The following is an 18,790-nucleotide window of genomic DNA, read 5'->3' on the forward strand; positions in this document are numbered from 1 at the left end:
GACAAGATTTCCAAAGTGACACAGATATGATGATGCTAAAAATACTAACGGCCATAAAGTGGTGAGAGTTTTTAAAAGTTAGGGATTTTCTTTTTACTGTTCTATCTGCATTGTTTTGGATTGCACTTTCAAATACAGTTATATCCCCTGGGTAAAACTGTTATCAGGTTTTAGGATGTATGTTCTTTACTTCCAATATTACGTTATATATTGATCTTATTTGAATTCTAAACTTATTTTAAAAGCAGTACTGTACTAACTTCATACATTTTCATTCCATGGTTCCCATCCTCAGATTTATTAAAGATGGCTTCATTTTTTAGTGCAGTTCTTTTATCTCAATGCAAATTGGATCCAAACTTAATTTTGAGTCTGGGGTTTGGTGGAGTGGTTTCAATAAAAATTGAATTAGTTACCAGTTTTATAATTGCTCCCTCTTCCACTGTTTTTCCCCCCAGTGTCGAGATGTAAGAACCAGAGAAGTTGGAATTCAAGAAATTCATCACAAAGTACGGCCATATCAGGTTAGTTTCTTCATTTTTTAGAGCGATTGGGTCCTGTTCATAAATCTTTTTTTTTGGCAAGCCTGAACCCACACCTTCTTACCAATGGATTGGATCCTCAAAGTTAATGAGTAAACTATCAGCCAAGAGTAATTGTGGATCAGATACAGATGTGAAGCCAGGAAAGAGCCAATTATGAGGGGATGAATTCTAGAAGAGCCACATTAGGAAAACCAAGTCTGAACTTCATTCTAGACCAGCACTGTGCAATAGAACTCTGCAGTGCTGGCGATGTTCTGTAATCTGTGCCATCCAGTATGGCATCAGCCAGGTCACATGTGACTATTAAGCAGTTAAAAGGTGGCTAGTGCAACTGAGGAACTGAGTTTTTAATTTTATTTAATTTTAATTAATTCAAATGTAAATAGCCACATGTGGCTAGTGGCTATATTCAGGTAAAGCTAGGTGGGATCTGCTCATCTCATTGTGTGCAACTGTTAAATTATTGCCCATTGGTAGTAATCAAAGGAATAGATCAGCCCTTATCAGCAGACAGGGGTTTCATAAATCTTGAGCCTGATGCCCACATATGTAGGTTTGGCTTTTCTGTGTATGTATATTGTTACATATTGCTTATATTTATGCAAAGTACAAGGCACTTGAACAATGAGTTGAATAAAAAGCTATGTAGATTGCTACCACAAAAGTCTCCTCCAAAAAGCCATTCTTCCAGTGATTGAATTTTCTTTAATGTATTAATCTCATAACTAGACAATAATTTAAAGGCCCTATGGGATGCTGTCAGGAACTAGTAAGTGACGCATGACACATACCTCTCCCCTCAAAATAGGGTTTTAATGGAGGAAGAACTAGAAAATTAAACCATTGAGCATCTGAAAGTTCTGGGGCCCAGGGGTTCTCCCAAGAGCTACACATGTGGCATAGTTAATAATTTTACCTTAGAGACTCTTCATAGAGCATCAGAGATTTAACTGCATGGAAGCATTTACTAAACCAGATATTTGTAAGAATCTCAAGATTGAGAAATCAAGATGGCAGCATAGGTAAACACCTAAAATTGCTGCCTCGCACAACAACTTTAAAACTACAACTAAAAGACAAAACGGACATCTTCCAGAACTACAGGAAGGCTGGCTAAGTGGAAATTCTACAACTAGAAGGGAAGAGAAAAGCACACTGAGACTCAGAGGAGGTGCGGAAGTAAAGGCAGAGGTATGGAGCCGCGCGCGTGTGCGGAGAGGGCTGGCAACTGAGTACGCGGCTGGCTTTTTCAATCCACAGGGAGACACAAGCTCCCGACTGCTCTGAACTCCAGTTCCGGGCGAGACTCTGGGGACCCAGACTCATACTGGGAGAAAATGGACTGTCTGGCAGCGGGCGGAACTCGAGGGCGGCTTTCTCTCAGAGAAAAGAGATTACCAAGGGACACTGAGACCCAGGGGCCTCTTAGGGCAGGGCTGACGGGAAGCCATTGCTGTTTGCTCCTCCCTGAGACTCCGCCCCATCCAAACTGTGTGCAGAGGCTTTTGCATATGAATGACCTGATCCTTTGAAATCTAAACTTGCCTAACAAACTGCAGCTGAGTCAGTGAGACCCAGAACATCCAAAAGAAGGCCCAAGGCCCCGCAGCAGCTTGCATTGCTTCACAGCTGGGCCTCATCTGGGCACCTCCAAAACCCAAACAAAGAAGAGGAATCTGCAGATCTCTCCATAGCTCCTGCTGGGTGGCCTCAGGCAGAGGCTAAATTAGCACCTCCTTGGAGATCCAAGAGCTAGTGTACCCAGGGGTCAGAGTAGGACCATCCAGATTACAACTCCTCAGATCCATAAGGGACACACTCAGGGGGCAGACTCGGTGAGCACCAAAGCCCCAGTGAAACAAGTCTTGCCTCATAAGGGTGTCTCCAGCACAGAAGTTCTCCCATCGTAGACACAGCTGATCCTCACAGCCAATTGGCCTGGAGGTCAATTCCTCCCAGTGATACCAACAACATTCAAGGCTTAACTACAATAAGACTGTGCACACAGCCCACAAAGGGGTGACCAAGAATGTCCACCTCAGGTAACTGGGGAGGCTGAGTCACTGGGCCCTATAGGACACCTAGCACACAAAGCCACTCTATCAACTCAGAGAAGCAGCCAAAATGTGGAGACAAAGAAACAGGTCACAAATGAAAGAAATGGAGGAAAGCAAATGACTGGATATAGAGTTCAAAACCACAGTTATAAGGTTTTTCAAGAATTTTCTAGAAAAGACGGATAAATTTAGTGAGACACTCGAGGATATGAAAAAGGACCAACTAGAAATTAAGCATACACTGACTGAAATAAAGAATAATATACAGAGATCCAACAGCAGACTAGAGGATCGCAAGAATCAAGTCAAAGATTTTAAATACAAAGAAGCAAAAAACACCCAACCGGAAAAGCAAAATGAAAAAAGAATCCAAAAATATGAAGATAGTGTAAGGAGCCTCTGTGACAACTTCAAGTGTACCAACATCTGAATTATGGGGTGCCGGAAGAAGAGAGAGAGCAAGATACTGAAAACCTATTTGAAGAAATAATGACAGAAAACTTCCCCCACCTGGTGAAAGAAATAGACTTACAAGTCCAGGAAGCACAGAGAACCCCAAACAAAAGGAATCCAAAGAGGACCACACCAAGACACATCATAATTAAAATGCCAAGAGCAAAAGACAAAGAGAGAATATTAAAAGCAGCAAGAGAAAAACAGTTACCTACAAGGGAACACCCATACGACTATCAGCTGATTTCTCAATAGAAACGATGCAGGCCAGAAGGGAATGGCAAGAAATACACAAAGTGATGAATAGCAAGAACCTACAACCAAGATTACTCTACCCAGCAAAGCTATCATTCAGAATTGAAGGGCAGATAAAGAGCTTCACAGATAAGAAAAAGCTAAAGGAGTTCATCACTGCCAAACCAGTATTATATGAAATGCTGAAAGGTATTCTCTAAGAAGAGGAAGAAGAAGAAAAAGGTAGATAAAAATTATGAACAACAAATACATATCTATCAAGTGAATCTAAAAATCAAGTGAATTAAAAATCTGATGAACAGAATAAACTGGTGAATATAATAGAATCAGGGGCATAGAAAGGGAGTGGACTGACAATTCCTGGGGGAAAAGGGGTGTGGGGGGTGCGGGAAGAGACTGGACAAAAATCCTATACCTATGGATGAGGACAGTGGGGGCAGGGGGTAAGGGCAGAGGGTGGGGTGGGAACCGGGTGGAGGGGAGCTATGGGGGGGAAAAAGAGGAACAATTGTAATAATCTGAACAATAAAGATTTATTTTAAAAAAAAGAATCTCAAGATGAATGAAGCTCGAATGTTTATGAAACTGTAAAATTGTTTTTCTCTTATAATAGTACATGAACATGAAAAAGGGCTTCTGTCATGAGGAGCACACACACAGCAGCTTGAGTGCTCCACGTGCAGAATCAACATCAAGAGATTGCAGAAGCATAATCTTTCGGTATCTAGTGATCATTGGCCCTGGCACCCACCAGGGGGAGAAATAGTTCATGAACAAGGCATGAACTCTGACTTAATGGATATACAAGATGGGACAAGTAAAAAGAAATAATTCGTGATTATTTTTTATCTTTAATTGTGGATATTAGCCTAAGTAAATACATATAATTACGAAAATGAACTTTGTTCTCTAATTTTTAAAAAATGTGGTTTTGTTTGTTGATTTTGTGGTTTTTTTTATTTAACAGGTTGAATTGGTAAGGAGAGATTATGTTGCAAATGGTGGCTGGGAAACATTCTTATCATATGAAGACCCAGATCAAGACATTTTGATTGGCCTCCTGCGGTTACGGAAGTGTTCAGAGGAAACCTTCCGTTTTGAATTGGTTGGAGGTGTTTCCATAGTCCGAGAGCTGCATGTGTATGGGAGTGTAGTCCCTGTGAGCAGTCGGGATCCTACTAAGTTTCAGCATCAGGTATCCTGTATTTCATTTCTATTTGACCATAATTATTTCAGAAATTGCCCAAAGGCGGGAAAGAAAAAAGGAATGGGAGGAAGAGACAAAGAAAGGTGAAAGGGAAGTATAGAAACAGAGGAACCAATATTTTAGTTGTTCAGAGATGTCTTCTCTTCAAATTGCCCACTTTTGGGTATGAGCGGGGAGGACAAAGAGACAAAGTGAGACTAAGGCCAGTGGAATATAATACTAGATTGAACGATATGAAATTGTTTTTGAAAGTCAGAAATGGTCCAATCCCGGCAGTTTTGAATGATTCGCTATTATGGCATCAAAGGAGATGATAATGTGGAAGCACTTAAGAAGTATTAAAGCACTTCATAAATGCAAGTTATATGATATATGTTGGAACACTGTTCCGCTCCTCCCAAACAAATAAATAAAAAACTTACTTTTTTTAAGTTTTAGGAAAATGGGTTAAAGACACTAGTGGTAGATATAGCATAGACTCCAAAATTAGTGAATTAAGAATATTGCCTGGTGCCCTGGCCAAGTAGCTCAGTTGTTTAGAGCATTATCCTGATACACCAAGGTTGTGGGTTCCATCCCCAGTCAGAGCACATACAAGAATCAACCATTGAATGCATAAATAAGTGGAACTGCAAATCAGTGTTTCTCTCTATATATCTCTATCTCCACCTCGCTCCCTCCCTCTCTCTCCCACTTCCCTTCTCTCTAAAATCTTTTTTTTTTTTTTAAGAATATTACCTGGTCTCAAATTCCTTTAGAAATTGGAGGGGTGACTAATAAATACAGGTTAGATGCCCTAGACTTCATCACCTTGAAATTGCCTAGAACTTGTTCAAAAAGAGACAGAAGTGAAGGCAGTTACCCCTTTGCTGTGAGTAGATTACATCAGCCACAAAATACCTTTGGCTTTTGTTGCAAAGTTATTCCTTCTCTCCCCCCCCCCCACCCCACCCCCCAACTAGCCTGCTGTAGTGTACTTTCAGTATAATGAAATGATTTCTCGTTCCTTACGTTCATAAATGGGTTTCTTTTTGTCACTCTAATTTTAACAGATTTTAGCAAGTACTAAATATTAGCCTTCTTGTTTTATAGATGCCCTTAATGACTTCTTTTCTCCTTAATTCTCTAACCCTCTTTATTGCTCCTTATAGGGATTTGGCATGCTGCTGATGGAGGAAGCAGAAAGAATAGCTAGAGAAGAACATGGGTCTGGGAAAATAGCTGTTATATCAGGTAAGGGGGAGCAGGGGAGGGCAAAGTTCATGACTCGTTCACATTTTTAACTTGGTACCACAATTAAAACTACCTCAGGCCTCTTTTGCGCCTGTTTATGTTCAAAATGGGACAGAACTGAATAGTGAAATACCTGTGCTTAAACACAAAGAAAATTCCTATAAGCAGTTTGCTGGAATAGAGCGTTCAGAAGCAACCCATCTCTGAGTGGCAAGACCGATAGTCTGTGTGCTGTCTTCCTCGCTGTCTGTCACACTAGTCATCGTGTTCATCTCTCTTGTGCCTTGTGCCCAGTTACTTTGTCTGGGAAAATGAAGTTTGATGATATGGATCCAAGAAAAATGTAAATCAATGTGGAGATTATCAATATTGTTGTTCAGGAAATTAAAATAGAATCTCAGTTGCCAGTACAAGATGTTTAAAGGCAGAGTTTCCTGCTCCTTAAATACTATTCGCAGTGACTTTGCTCTTGGGGAAGAGCTTGCCCCTGTCTGGATTCTCCCTACCTTATCTAGGACAGCAGGCAATTGGGAAGGGGCATGAAAAGGACATTGTAGATGAGTGGGACAAGAAGTAATGTAGCACCCATTCACGCTTTCTTCTTAGCATTGTATCCCTACACAAATTGCTGTTTCCAGTAAGAAGCTAACATGGTGAAAGCCATGATCAAAATGTACGTTATTTTTCTTCCAGTGTTTGTTTTCTTATTAGACTACTCCATTCTAAAGGCGGATTATTTCCTTTTAAGAAAATACTCCTTTCTCTGAAAATGAAAGTTGAAATGAGATTTTTTTTTTTAATCAGTAAGTTGTTGCCCATCAATAAGTCAATACCTTGGCCTAGCTTTTAATGATTATAATTATGGAAATGTAATGACCCAGCCTCACTCAATCATTTAGTCTGGCCATGGTTTTTTGGCATTATCCACACAGATTAATAAAGCACTTCTTAACATGGTTAGCTTTATAATTTTTTTCTCTGTTATCTTTAATCCCACTAAAGAAGCGGGAACTAAATGAACTAAATGAGGCTCACATGATTGATACTGATACATGTGATGATAAATGATTACCTCTCAATGGTTTAATCTGTAGTTGACCAGAAGTCAGCCTTTCCTGGTGGTACCGCCTCAGAGCTCATTCTCCACATGCATCCGTGAAGGGCAGGGATCACCTGAAATTTCGGTGGCCTCTTTTTCCGGAGCACTGTCAGTGTCTGCAGTACAGTACTCACGCTTTAATGTGCTTGTGAATCACCTGGAGATTTTGTTAAAATGCAGATTTTGACACATTAGGTCTGCGGTGGGGCCTGAGAGCCAGCATTTCTAACCAGCTTCCAGTGACACCCAAGCTGATTATTTTCAGACTGCACTTTGAGTAGCAGGGTTTTAGTATTCTCTTCCAAATGTAATGCCCTCTTCCAGATCATTAAGGTAAGGGTACTGCCGTGACACTGGCCGTGCCTGCACTCTCAAAGGCTGATACGCAATCACATGATTTTCTGGTATCTGTGGGAAACCTAATCAGTCTTAAAACTGAGAGCATCGGTATTCTATCACTTCTGCACATTATTTCACTTGGCTTCATGATATCTCTCTTTTTAGAAATAATACATGCAAGGAGGGCCCCTGACTTGCCTGAGGTCACATTCAATTGCCCATGAGAGCCTCAGTTTCTGCTTTTTATGAGCAGGAAATGGAAATCAGCATCTGTACTCTTTCTAGCTTTTTATCATAATCTGAATAATAGCTCAATTTCAGATCATCTACTTGTAGAATTTTTAGAGTAACAGGGAAGAGCCTTTCGCCTTATCAGCTCCTCCAATAGGACCTACTAGATTTCCGTACGGGGGTTTCTTTTGGTCAGTGGGCTTCTAGCCTGAGGAACAGCCCTGGAAGAACTAAAGTGAGTTCTGTGGGAGGAAGAAAGTGGTACTTCTGTCACTGTGGCCTGGACGCCCCACCTTGCTTGCTTTTGGGAAAACCACATAGGGCTTTGACTTTCTCTTTGACTCAAAATCTGATCACCTTCAAATGAAAAAGCTAGAACTTCTGTCTGTGTATTCTGCATTTTATATCTAATTTACTAACATATTACTGTTCTGTTTAAATTTTTGAATCAGACATCTGAGATGTCCATTATTCAGATCTTCAAGGAAGGCAGATTTAAAGTGTTTATTTTCACAACATGTTTTTTATGTTGGTTTTTTTTCCTTCCATGTTTGTTCATTTTGACTTTGGCCTTTTTTTTTTTTTAACAGTTTACTTTCAATTCTATTTTGTATTGTTTTCAGGTATACTGCTTAGTAATTAGACAATCATATACTTTTACATAATTTATTTAAGTACAATGGTGGTGGTGTGTGTGTGTGTGTGTGTGAGTGTGTGTGTGTGAGAGAGTGTGTTTGTGTGTATGTTTTAATTGGTTTTTGTAAAATGTCAAACAATTATTCTCTATAAGTTGATTCTTAGAATGCAGGTCTTTTTGTGATAGCACTGGTATTTGGGTGCTACACTCATTCACAATACGCCATCAGAGGTCGTCTATAAGAAGAGACACTTAGGGCTTGGTTCCGATTCCATTTCTTCATAGACATTAGCTCTTGTGATCTTGGGTAATTTCACTTGATCTTCATGGACCTTTATTTTCTTACTAAAAACATGTGGGTCACATAATTTAAGTTGTCCACATGGCCAATTGTTTTACATTTACATTTTAAGTAGATTCTTTTCTGAAGGTGTGGTAGGATACCCTTTAATTTCATCAGTAACTGATCTCAGTCTCATTGTGGATTGGGTATGTGATGATAAAAATAAAGATGAAGTTTATCTGAGGTGGCTTAATCCTATCAGTGATTTGTGGATGCCTATTAACTTCAGTCACGACTGGTGGTACTTTGTGACCTAAATGTCCTACTTTTTTTCTGACTTTGTCATCAGTGTGTATATCCATTCTTGTTGTGGGCTTTTGTAAAACTCTTACATGGTGATGGCCTAAATATTCTGTCCCTACGTAACTGGTAGCTTGAGTCAGAGAGAGGCAGATTATTTATCATTTCTGGTTACTGTGACTGTAAGAATGCATTTATGTAGAATTTGTTTTTAAATTACATTCTGATTCATTATGAGTTCCCTTCATCATGCCAGCAGATTTTCTCTGTTACTTGGATTTGTAATCTTTGATTCTGCCTCTAGACAATATTAACTACACAGTAGATCTGATTTAAATCACCAGTCAGAAAAATAAAGAATATACCTTCTATAAACAAAATATATTGAGGTAACAGATAAAAAACAATTTTAATAGAAAAAAGAATACATGGTATTATATAAAGTTTATAACTGATTTATCTTTTTTAAATATTAACTTTACAGCTACATAAGAAAATTAAAAACTTCCTTGTTTATCGGTGTGAAATGAAGCACTTTCTTAGACTTTTGCTTATTCTATTTTTTTTTAACTACATGTAATTCTTCGTAAGTAAACCGAGTGTTTTAAAATTAACCATCAACTCTAAATGGGAAATTAAAGTAGAAATGAAATGTTTAGCTTCATCGACATCAAAATCACTAAGTGTATTTATTAAGTTTCTCCTATGAGCAAGGGACCCAGGCCCGAGCGGGCAGAGAGAAGTGCGCAGTGCTGTCTGCCTGTGAGGGATGTTCATGTTGGGCTGGACGGCTCCCCGTCTTCACCCTAGAGATTGTCCTTAACTGCAGAGGAAGCTAAGTTTTTCTCCCTACTTACACTGCTTTTCCTACATGTAAAAAGTGGGTAAATCTGTGGTATAAGAACAACCACTTTTTAAAATAATGTGTTGACAGAAAATGACAGTTAATTGCTGCTAAATACCTAAGCAGTTAATTAGTCCCTATCAAGTCCAAATGCTTTAGTATCTCTCACCAGCTTACTCGTGTAGCTTCTATCAGCCCACATGTTTAAGGTGAATAGATCATATCTACTTGGATGATTAGCATTCTTTCCTTTAAAAATGTTAAGAGGAAGCAGTTCTTTCTCTTCCCTCTCTTATGGTGTAAAGTGCAAGAAATTACACAGTGGAACCTAACCACAACATTTGAAATGCCATCACTAATAGTCACCATGGAAACTGAAGATCTCTGATGTCACACTGCTCATACCATTTCCAAAAAGGCAAATGTAGCCACTATTTAAAAAGCCACTCAGGACCCCCAACAGAATGATTTCCCCCCCTTTTGGCAGTTTGGCTAGGTGTCAGGTCCAATCGTGTTACTGTTTCTATTTGCAAAGCTAATTGCTATGCATCAGGACTAACAGCTATTCCCCAAGCTCCCCCTCCTACCTTCGTCATAAGCAGTATTCTATTTGTGTTCTTTCAAGTAGAAAATTAATATGGCCATTGGCCAAGAATTGTATAAGGTTGATATCACACAAAGATGATGAGAAATGAGGAAAATGTCTGACTGGTTGATGATAGGAATCACTGAAGTCAGAGACTGATAGCCATTTTGGTTAAGCCTATTAAGAAGGCAAAGAAGAGGGGAGAGAAAAGGAGCTTAAATTTAGGGTGAGTAAACAAGTCACTGGAGATGAGATCATTCTAAATCATGATGCTCAGAGTGAGGACTCTAAAGCCACATCGACAGTTCCTACTAGTGAAAAAGATCAATGTTCCTGTGCCGGGCATAGGCCAGTGTGGCTTCTTACGACTGAAATTAATGGTCTTGTACCCAGAACCCCTGATTAACAAAATGATATGTGGGCAGGAAATAATCATTGTTTGGTTTCATTAAACTACAGATAGCTGAGATTTACTTTACTGGACCCCAGAAACTTCACCTGTGTTCCAGGCTGCAGCATATCGCCTCTGTTTGAGGTGAAGGCAAGTTTATTCTCTGCATTATAATCTACCTGAAGGATGCATTTGTAACTAGATCTGTCTGGTAATGGACTCATAATCTAAAATGCCTAGAAAAGCTTTTCCTCATTCTGGCGTATCTCTTTGCTAATGGACACCGGAAGCCTTCCAAATGCAAACCAGCGTGTGCTGCATGTGTTAACATAGAAAGGAAGGAAAAAGATTGTTCGCTCTCTTATGGTTTCTGTTTCATCCCTTTACATAGTTTATCTTTCAATAAATTATTCCCCAATTAAATGTGCATTATTAGGGTTCTACATATTCCTCACTTTCTTCCATTTGGTATTCTAACAATGTTCATACATATTTATTTTGTGGTGCATGTTCCAATAGGATTTTGTTGTAGTGGTTAATATCTTTCTTTTTAAAGATAATAGATACAAAGTAAAATATTGCTTTTACAAGAACTTTGTTCATTTCAGCATCATTATTAAGCAGACTAGCACTAATGACATGGAATACTATTTTGTTAGATAACAAATGTTTGCTAATTGGTATCTGCATTGTAACTGGACTCTGAAGGCATTGTTGCGTAGCTTTTCTCTGGACTCTTTATTCCCTGACTTGATATTTATTTATTTGTGGCTGAATCAGGTACCAGTTTATAGTACATTGCATGTCAAGTGCATTAGAGACCTGGAATCACATGGAATCACATGACTATTAATTAATGCATATTTTCCAAATATTTATAAATAGGTTACTGGTGAGTTTCCACTATTTGGATCTTGTGGGCAATTGAATGTTTGGTGAAGTTTCCTAGGCAGAAGCTAGTGATGCCAGTAGTTAGTGGCTTGTTGACATTTGAGGAGCAGCAGTTGGCAAGTGCTATTGCTATTGCTCCTCCAGGGTCCATGCTGTCAGGTCGTCTTGTGTCTCAGAAACAGGCACGTTAAAGTCAGAGGATAGCCCTGCTAATTGTTGACACACATTTGTAGACTTTTTCTCCATTTTTGTTCCTCCTGGTGTATTGCTATTGGAAATGATGGTTGTATGCATTTTCTTGGGAATTACAATTACCATCTTAAACTTGTAACAATCTAGTTTAAATAATATCACTTTAATTTTAATAGTATTCAAACACTTTGTTCCTATACATGTTTCTTTTTTACATTACCATGTTCTGTGTATGTATGTTAGGTTTAATTGGTTTCACGTATTGTTCATGTCCTCTATTTTCTTATTGACCTTCTGTCTAATTTTTTTAATTCATTATTGAAAATAGGTATTGAAGTCTCCAACTCTTATTGTAGAACTATCTATTTCTCCCTTCAATTCTGTCCATTTTTGTTTCATATATTTGGGGGCTCTGTTGTTAAGTTTATAGTTATATAATTATACTAGAGGCCCAGTGCATGAAATTCGTTCCCGGGGGTGAGGGGAGGAGGTGTCCCTCAGCCCAGCCTGCACCCTCTCACAATGCAGGACCACTGGCTCCTAACCACTTGCCTGCCTGCCTGCCTCATTGCCCATAACCACTCTGCCTGCCTGATCGCCCCTAACTGTTCGCCTGCCTGCCTAATTGCCCCTAACCGCCACAGCCTCAGCCACTGCTGCAGTGGCTTCATCCAGAAGGTCGTTCGGCTGTCCGGTCTAATTAGCATATTATGCTTTTATTATTATAGATCAGTGGTCTGCAAACTGCGGCTCGTGAGCCACATGAGGCTCTTTGGCCCCTTGAGTTTTTAGCAAAGGCCAGCTTAGGAGTACCCTAATTAAGTTAATAACAATGTACCTACCTATATAGTTCAAGTTTAAAAAATTTGGCTCTCAAAAGAAATTTCAATCGTTGTACTATTGATATTTGGCTCTGTTGACTAATGAGTTTGCTGACCACTGTTATAGATGTTTATAAATTGATGAATTGCACCTTTATTAATATATAACACCTTTTTTTTTTGGTAAACTTTTTTGACTTAAGTGCATTTTTTTTCATAGTGATATAACCACCCCAGCCCCCCTTTATTTTTTATTTAATTTTATTTTTTAAAGTATTACAAATAGTAGTGCATATGTCTCCTTTTTTTCCCCATTGACTTTCCCCCAGTCTCCCCTACCCCCCGGCACATGCCCTCATTCCCCACGCCCCCCCCCCTTCCACCCCCAGTGTCTTTCATCCATTGGTTATGCTTATATGCATACATACAATTCCTTCGGTTGATCTCTTACCCCACCCCCCCCAACACTCCCCAGCCTTCCCACTGTAGTTTGACAGTCTGTTGGATGCTTCTTTGCCTCTGTATTGATTTTTGTTCATCAGTTATAATGTTCTTTATATTCCACAAATGAGCGAGATCATGTATTTTTCTTTCACTGACTGGCTTATTTCATTTAGCATAATGCTCTCCAGTTCCATCCATGCTGTTGTAAATGGTAAGAATTCCTTCTTTTTTACAGCAGTGTAGTCCATTGTGTAGATGTACCACAGTTTTTTAATCCCCTCATCTGCTGATGGGCACTTACTAGTAGGCTCTTTGCCAGTCTTAGCTATTTTATATTGTGCTGCTATGAACATAAGGCTGCATATATCCTTTCTGATTGGTGTTTCTAGCTTTTTGGGATATATTCCTAGAAGTGGTATTACTGGGTCAAATGGCAGTTCTATTTTTAATTTTTTGAGGAAACACCATACTGTTTTCCACAGTGGCTGCACCAGTCTGCATTCCCACCAGCAGTGAAGGAGGGTTCCTTTTTCTCCACATCTTCACCAGCACTTGTCGTTTGTTGATTTTTTTGATGATAGCCGTTCTGACAGGTGTGAGATGGTATCTCGTTGTTGTTTTGATTTGCATCTCTGAGATGATTAATGACTTTGAGCCTGTTTTCATGTCTCTTGGCTTTCTGAATGTCAAAAAGTGTCTATTTAGGTCCTTTGCCCATTTTTTGGTTGGGTTGTTTATCTTTCTTTTGTTAAGTTGTATGCGTTCCCTGTAAATGTTGGAGATTAATCCCTTATCGGTGATAACATTGGCAAATATGTTCTCCCATGCAATGGGCTTTCTTGTTTTTGTGTTGGTTTCTGTGAAAAAGCTTTTTATTTTGATGTAGTCCCATTTGTTTATTTTCTCTTTAGTTTCCATTGCCCTAGGAGCAGTGTCAGTGAAGAAGTTCTTTTGGCATATGTCTGATATTTTGCTGCCTGTGGATTCCTTTAGTATTTTTATGGTTTCCCATCTTATGTTTAAGTCCTTTATCCATTTTGAGTTTATTTTTGTGTATGGTATAAATTGGTGGTCTAGTTTCATTTTTTTGCATGTATCTTTCCAATTTTTCCAACACCATTTATTGAAGAGACTGTCTTGACTCCATTGTATGTTTATGCTTGCGTTGTCGAATATTAATTGAGCTTAGTGGATTGGGTTGATTTGTAAGTTCTCTATTCTATTCCATTGATCTATATGTCTGTTCTTGTGCCAGTACCAGGCTGTTTTGAGAACAGTGGCTTTGTAATACAGCTTGATATCTGGTATTGAGATCCCACCTACTTTGCTCTTCTTTCTCAGGATTGCTGTGGCTATTTGGGGTCTTTTTTTATTCCAGATGAATTTTTGGAGAGTTTTTTCTAAATCTGTGAAATATGCCGTTGGCATTTTAATGGGGAGTGCGTTGAATCTATAGATTGCTTTGGGTAGTATGGACATTTTAATAATGTTGATTCTACCAATCCATGAACATGGTATGTTCTTCCATCTGTTTACATCTTCCTCTGTCTCTTTTTTTCAGTGTCCTGTAGTTTTCCGCGTATAGATCTTTTACCCTCCTTAGTTACGTTTATTCCTAGGTATCTTAATTTTTTTTGGTGCGATGGTAAATGGGATTGCTTTTTTAGTCTCTCTTTCTGTAAGTTCACTATTGGTGTATAGAAATGCCATAGATTTCTTGGCGTTAATTTTGTATCCTGCTACATTGCCGAATTCATTTATTAAGTCTAATAATTTTTTGTTGGAGTCTTTAGGGTTTTCTATGTACAATATCATGTCATCTGCGAATAAGGACAGTTTTACTTATTCTTTTCCAATTTGGATGCCTTTTATTTCTTCTTTTTGTCTGATTGCAATGGCTAGTACTTCCAGTACTATGTTGAACAGGAGTCTCAGTTTCTAATTTAAATTAAGTTTATTGGGGTGACATCCTACCTAATAAAATGGTAATATGTAAATTACCATCACTCCGCTACGCCCATGATTGGGCCAGCGGGAGGCGCAGGGGGCGGGACTCGGGGTGGCCGATTGGGCCGGCGGGACGCTGAGCTCAGCATCTGTGCCATGGCTGTGCTGCAGCACAGAAGGGGCCTCTGGGGCAGTGAGCCCACGTCCTGCTGCAGACCATCAAAAGTGGGGAGCGAAAGCGGGGGAGCTGGCTGTCTGTCCGCTCCAGCACCAGCGGACAGACAGCCAGCTCCCCCGCAATTGAAAGCCAAAGCGGGGGAGCTGGCTGTCTGTCCGTTCCGGCTTTGCAGGACAGTGGATATGGCTTGGATGGCAGGTTAGGCCTAGGGGACCCTACACGTGCATGGTTTAATCATGCACTGGGCCTCTAGTCTATAATAAAAGCATAATATGCTAATTAGACCGAAAGACTTTCTAGACGACCACACTATGACACCCACTGGCACCAGGTCAGCCAAGGTGGGTGGGATATGATTGGTCGGGGCCCAGCCGCCACTCCATGATCGCCCCGCAGAGGGAGGCCCAGACCACTGGGGCGATCAGTCGGGGGGCTCCGTGATTGCCCCAAAGAGGGAGGCCAAGGCCACTGACCAGTGGGCTGTGGAAGGTGAGTGGGGCCTCCCTCTGTGAGGGAAGCCCGGGTCCTGGGTGCCAGAGGAAAGCTGGTTGCTGGCAGCTAGGGAAAGGAAGGCCTACTCTTGCACGAATTTTGTGCATCGGGCCTCTAGTTGGTTAATAAGATCATATAGGTTTCAAGTGTCCATTTCTATAATACATGATCTGTATATTGTATATTTTGGATTTTAAACCCTTAGCCAATATATGGTTTGCAAATATTTCTCTCATCTTATAGGTTGCCTTTTACATTTTGTTAATCATTTCTTTTTCTGTACAGAAGCTTTATAGTTTGATATAGTCCCACTTGTTGATTTTTGTTTTTGTTGTTGTGCTCTATTAGTTCTTTATCCATGGTTCCCTTTAGCTTCTGAGCATCCTATATAATAAAAGCCTAATATGCTAAGTGTCTGTTTGACCAGTTGCAATGATGCGTACTGACCACAGGGGGGCAGAGGCTCCGACCGGTAGGTTAGCTTGCTGCTGGGGTCTGGCCTATCAGGACCTGGCGAGATGGGCCAGACACACCCTGGAGCCCTCCCACAGTCCCTCCCTGTCCTGGATCGTGCACTGGTGGGGTCCCTCAGCCTGGCCTGCACCCTCTCACATTCCGGGACCCCTCAGGGGATATCAGAGAGCTGGTTTTGGCCCAATCCCCGCAGGCCAGGCCAAGGGACTCCACCAGTGCACAAATCCATGCACCATGCCTCTAGTATTTAATAAGTTGACTTTGCCTAGTAATTCCAGTGTCTAGGTTTCCTCAGGCATAGTTTCTCTCAACTTTTTTTCCTATGAATGACTCTTACTTTCCTGTTTTCTACCTTTGAGTATTATAAAAGTCAGGATTCTTCCCCTCCTTGGGGATTACTCTGGAGGGCTATAGTCATCTATTTTTAGAGTGACTTTTATAGAGTCAGTATTCTATGTTGCATGTGGCCACTAAAGTTTCTGTTCCGTTACCTCTGCAGTCAGCCTGTGACCTGACAGGGATTTCCTTAAATGTCTGGATCTTTAAGAAGGGAAGGGGGGGTTGATGTCTCTTCAAATCTTACAATAGACACATTAGGGAAGAAGGACCACGCCAGATTTTTGGAGGACTAGGGCTTACTGCCCAGCCTGGCTCCAGCCAGTAACTCTAGGAATTGGGGTGGTAGGTGGTTCACATCCACTCTCTTACCAAAGATCAAGCGCTGCCCTGGTTGTGTTAAGTGTTTTATCAAGTTCTAGAGCCCAAAAATAGTTGGTTCTGATTGTTTTCTCCCCAGCTTAATGTTTGTTTCAGTGGAGGGAATTATCTTTGGAGTTCCCTATGCCACCATTTTCCCTCTTAAAGTCTATTTTTAAGACTGTAAATAGAAGGAATCTCTCTTCCTTCTAGGTTATAGATGGTACAAACTTTATTTTCTGCAGAAACACACTTAATGATTTGGGACATGGGTGAAATAGTGAGAATGGTCTGGGACATAGCAAACATTCCACCTTGGTAGGAACATAGTCACTCCATTTGAATTAGATGATTGTGGGTTCTTCTATCTCAGACTCCCTGTGAGGAAAAAACCTAAGAGCTATAGGCTAACCCACCAGCATCACACTATTGTAAGGTACCACAGTAGCTTCTGTTTAGATTCTCCATGCTTGCTCTTTGTAAGTTACCTACCTTTATTTTTTGTTCATATTTACTCTGTTATTATTTTAGCATACTACTACAAAATGCATAGAGGAACCTTTAGGCTTCTGGGTAGCAAATTGGATCCTTTACCTCTCCTGAGATAGTTTCTTTATCTTCCCGGGTAATAGGGAATAATGTACTAATGTGCTGTGATGATGATTTGCAATACCCAGCTACTTTGAAGAGCTGACATTATATGTGGGTAACCTTGTAAGATTTTTTTTTTTTAACAAAAGAAAACATTTTTTCTTTCAGAGATCTAGGGTGATTGAGTTAATTGGTTCATTTTTAAATGTCCAGAATAAAAACCTTTGCCCAACTCTCATATCAGTGTGCATTGTTGAAGAGTGAAATATTGCCATCATAGTAAGATCAATGAGATGTAATAGTCTCATTTCAGTATCTAATGAATACATTTGCCTTGAATTAATGCTGCTAGGCATATATCAAGCACTCAATAAATAGTTGATTAATTGAAATCAAAAGTAATTAAAATAATAGTTTTTTCATTTGTTTTTATTTCACTGATTTTTTTATTAAGTAATCATTAATCATATCAATCGTTCATCTAATAAAAAATCAGTTTCAAAGGGTAGAATTACATATTTCCTTTCTATTTTCAAGTTTGGCTTTAGGAATGCGTGTGGACTCAATATTAATTCAGTCCAACACATAAGTAGGGATGAAGGACAGCCTCATGTCCTAACAAAGAATCAGGAATGTATATGCACCCCTATGTACATAGCAGTGCTATTTACAATAGCCAAGATTTGGAAGCAGCTCAAGTGCCCATCTGTAGATGAATGGATACAAAAGATGTGATACATTTACCCAATGCAATACTACTCTGCTGTGTAAAAAAAGAAAGAGATCTTACCTTTTGTGACAGCATAGATTGACCTGGCGAGTATTATGCTAAGCAAAATAAGCCAGTCAGAGAAAGTCAAATACCATATGATTTCACTTATATGTGGAATCTAATGAACAAAATAAAATAGAAACAGATCCATAATACAGAAAACGGACTGACAGCTGTTAGAGGGGAGAGGGCTGGGTAAAAAAGGTGAAGGGATCAAGCAAAAAAACAGAAAACAAAACTCAGACACAGACAACAGTATAGTGATTATCAGAGGGGAATATGGGTAGAGGGAGGCAGGAGTAAGTAACGGGAGGATAAATGGTGATGGAAGGAGACTTGACTTGGTGGTGAATATACAATACAATATACAGATGGTGTATTGTAGAATTGTACACCTGAAACCTATATAATTTTATTAACCATTGTCACCCCAATAAATTCAGTAACAATTTTTAAAAATTAAAAAAATTTAAAGAACAGGAATGTACCTCCAGATTTCTAAATCATTTTCCAGCCTCAGATAAGAAAATGTCTAAATTATATGGCCAGAATTTTTCTTTCCTTGAAGAATTCCAAGAGATAAGACTTTAATATCCAGGCTCCCAGTACAGACTCATTAAATACTTAATTTTCCTGTATTATTTCTTCCTCTATTAAAACACATTAGTAATTTTATATATTTTTTTGTGGAGTTGGAATCACTAAACCCAGTTTTGTTTGAATTTCCATATGCATGAAGAATTATTTCCCCATTTATACGAGCAATCACGTAGTTGAAATTACATCTTCTCTTTCATTTTTTAAAAGTTGGCAGTAAACTGTAACAAATTGA

General features: G+C 39.5%; 1 protein-coding gene across 1 annotated transcript in view; it reads left to right on the top strand.

Moving 5' to 3' along the window:
- The window catches only part of ELP3 (elongator acetyltransferase complex subunit 3), a 95,109-nt gene that overhangs the window by 59,583 nt on the left and 16,736 nt on the right, over positions 1-18,790 (top strand). The window contains exons 12-14 of the mRNA XM_079770952.1: positions 459-524; positions 4,278-4,505; positions 5,669-5,750. Coding sequence (XP_079627078.1) covers positions 459-524; positions 4,278-4,505; positions 5,669-5,750 — 376 coding nt within the window. The remainder of the gene's footprint in view (positions 1-458; positions 525-4,277; positions 4,506-5,668; positions 5,751-18,790) is intronic.

The sequence above is a fragment of the Cnephaeus nilssonii genome, assembly GCF_951640355.1.
Source record: "Cnephaeus nilssonii genome assembly, chromosome: 5".
Lineage (NCBI taxonomy): Eukaryota > Metazoa > Chordata > Mammalia > Chiroptera > Vespertilionidae > Cnephaeus > Cnephaeus nilssonii.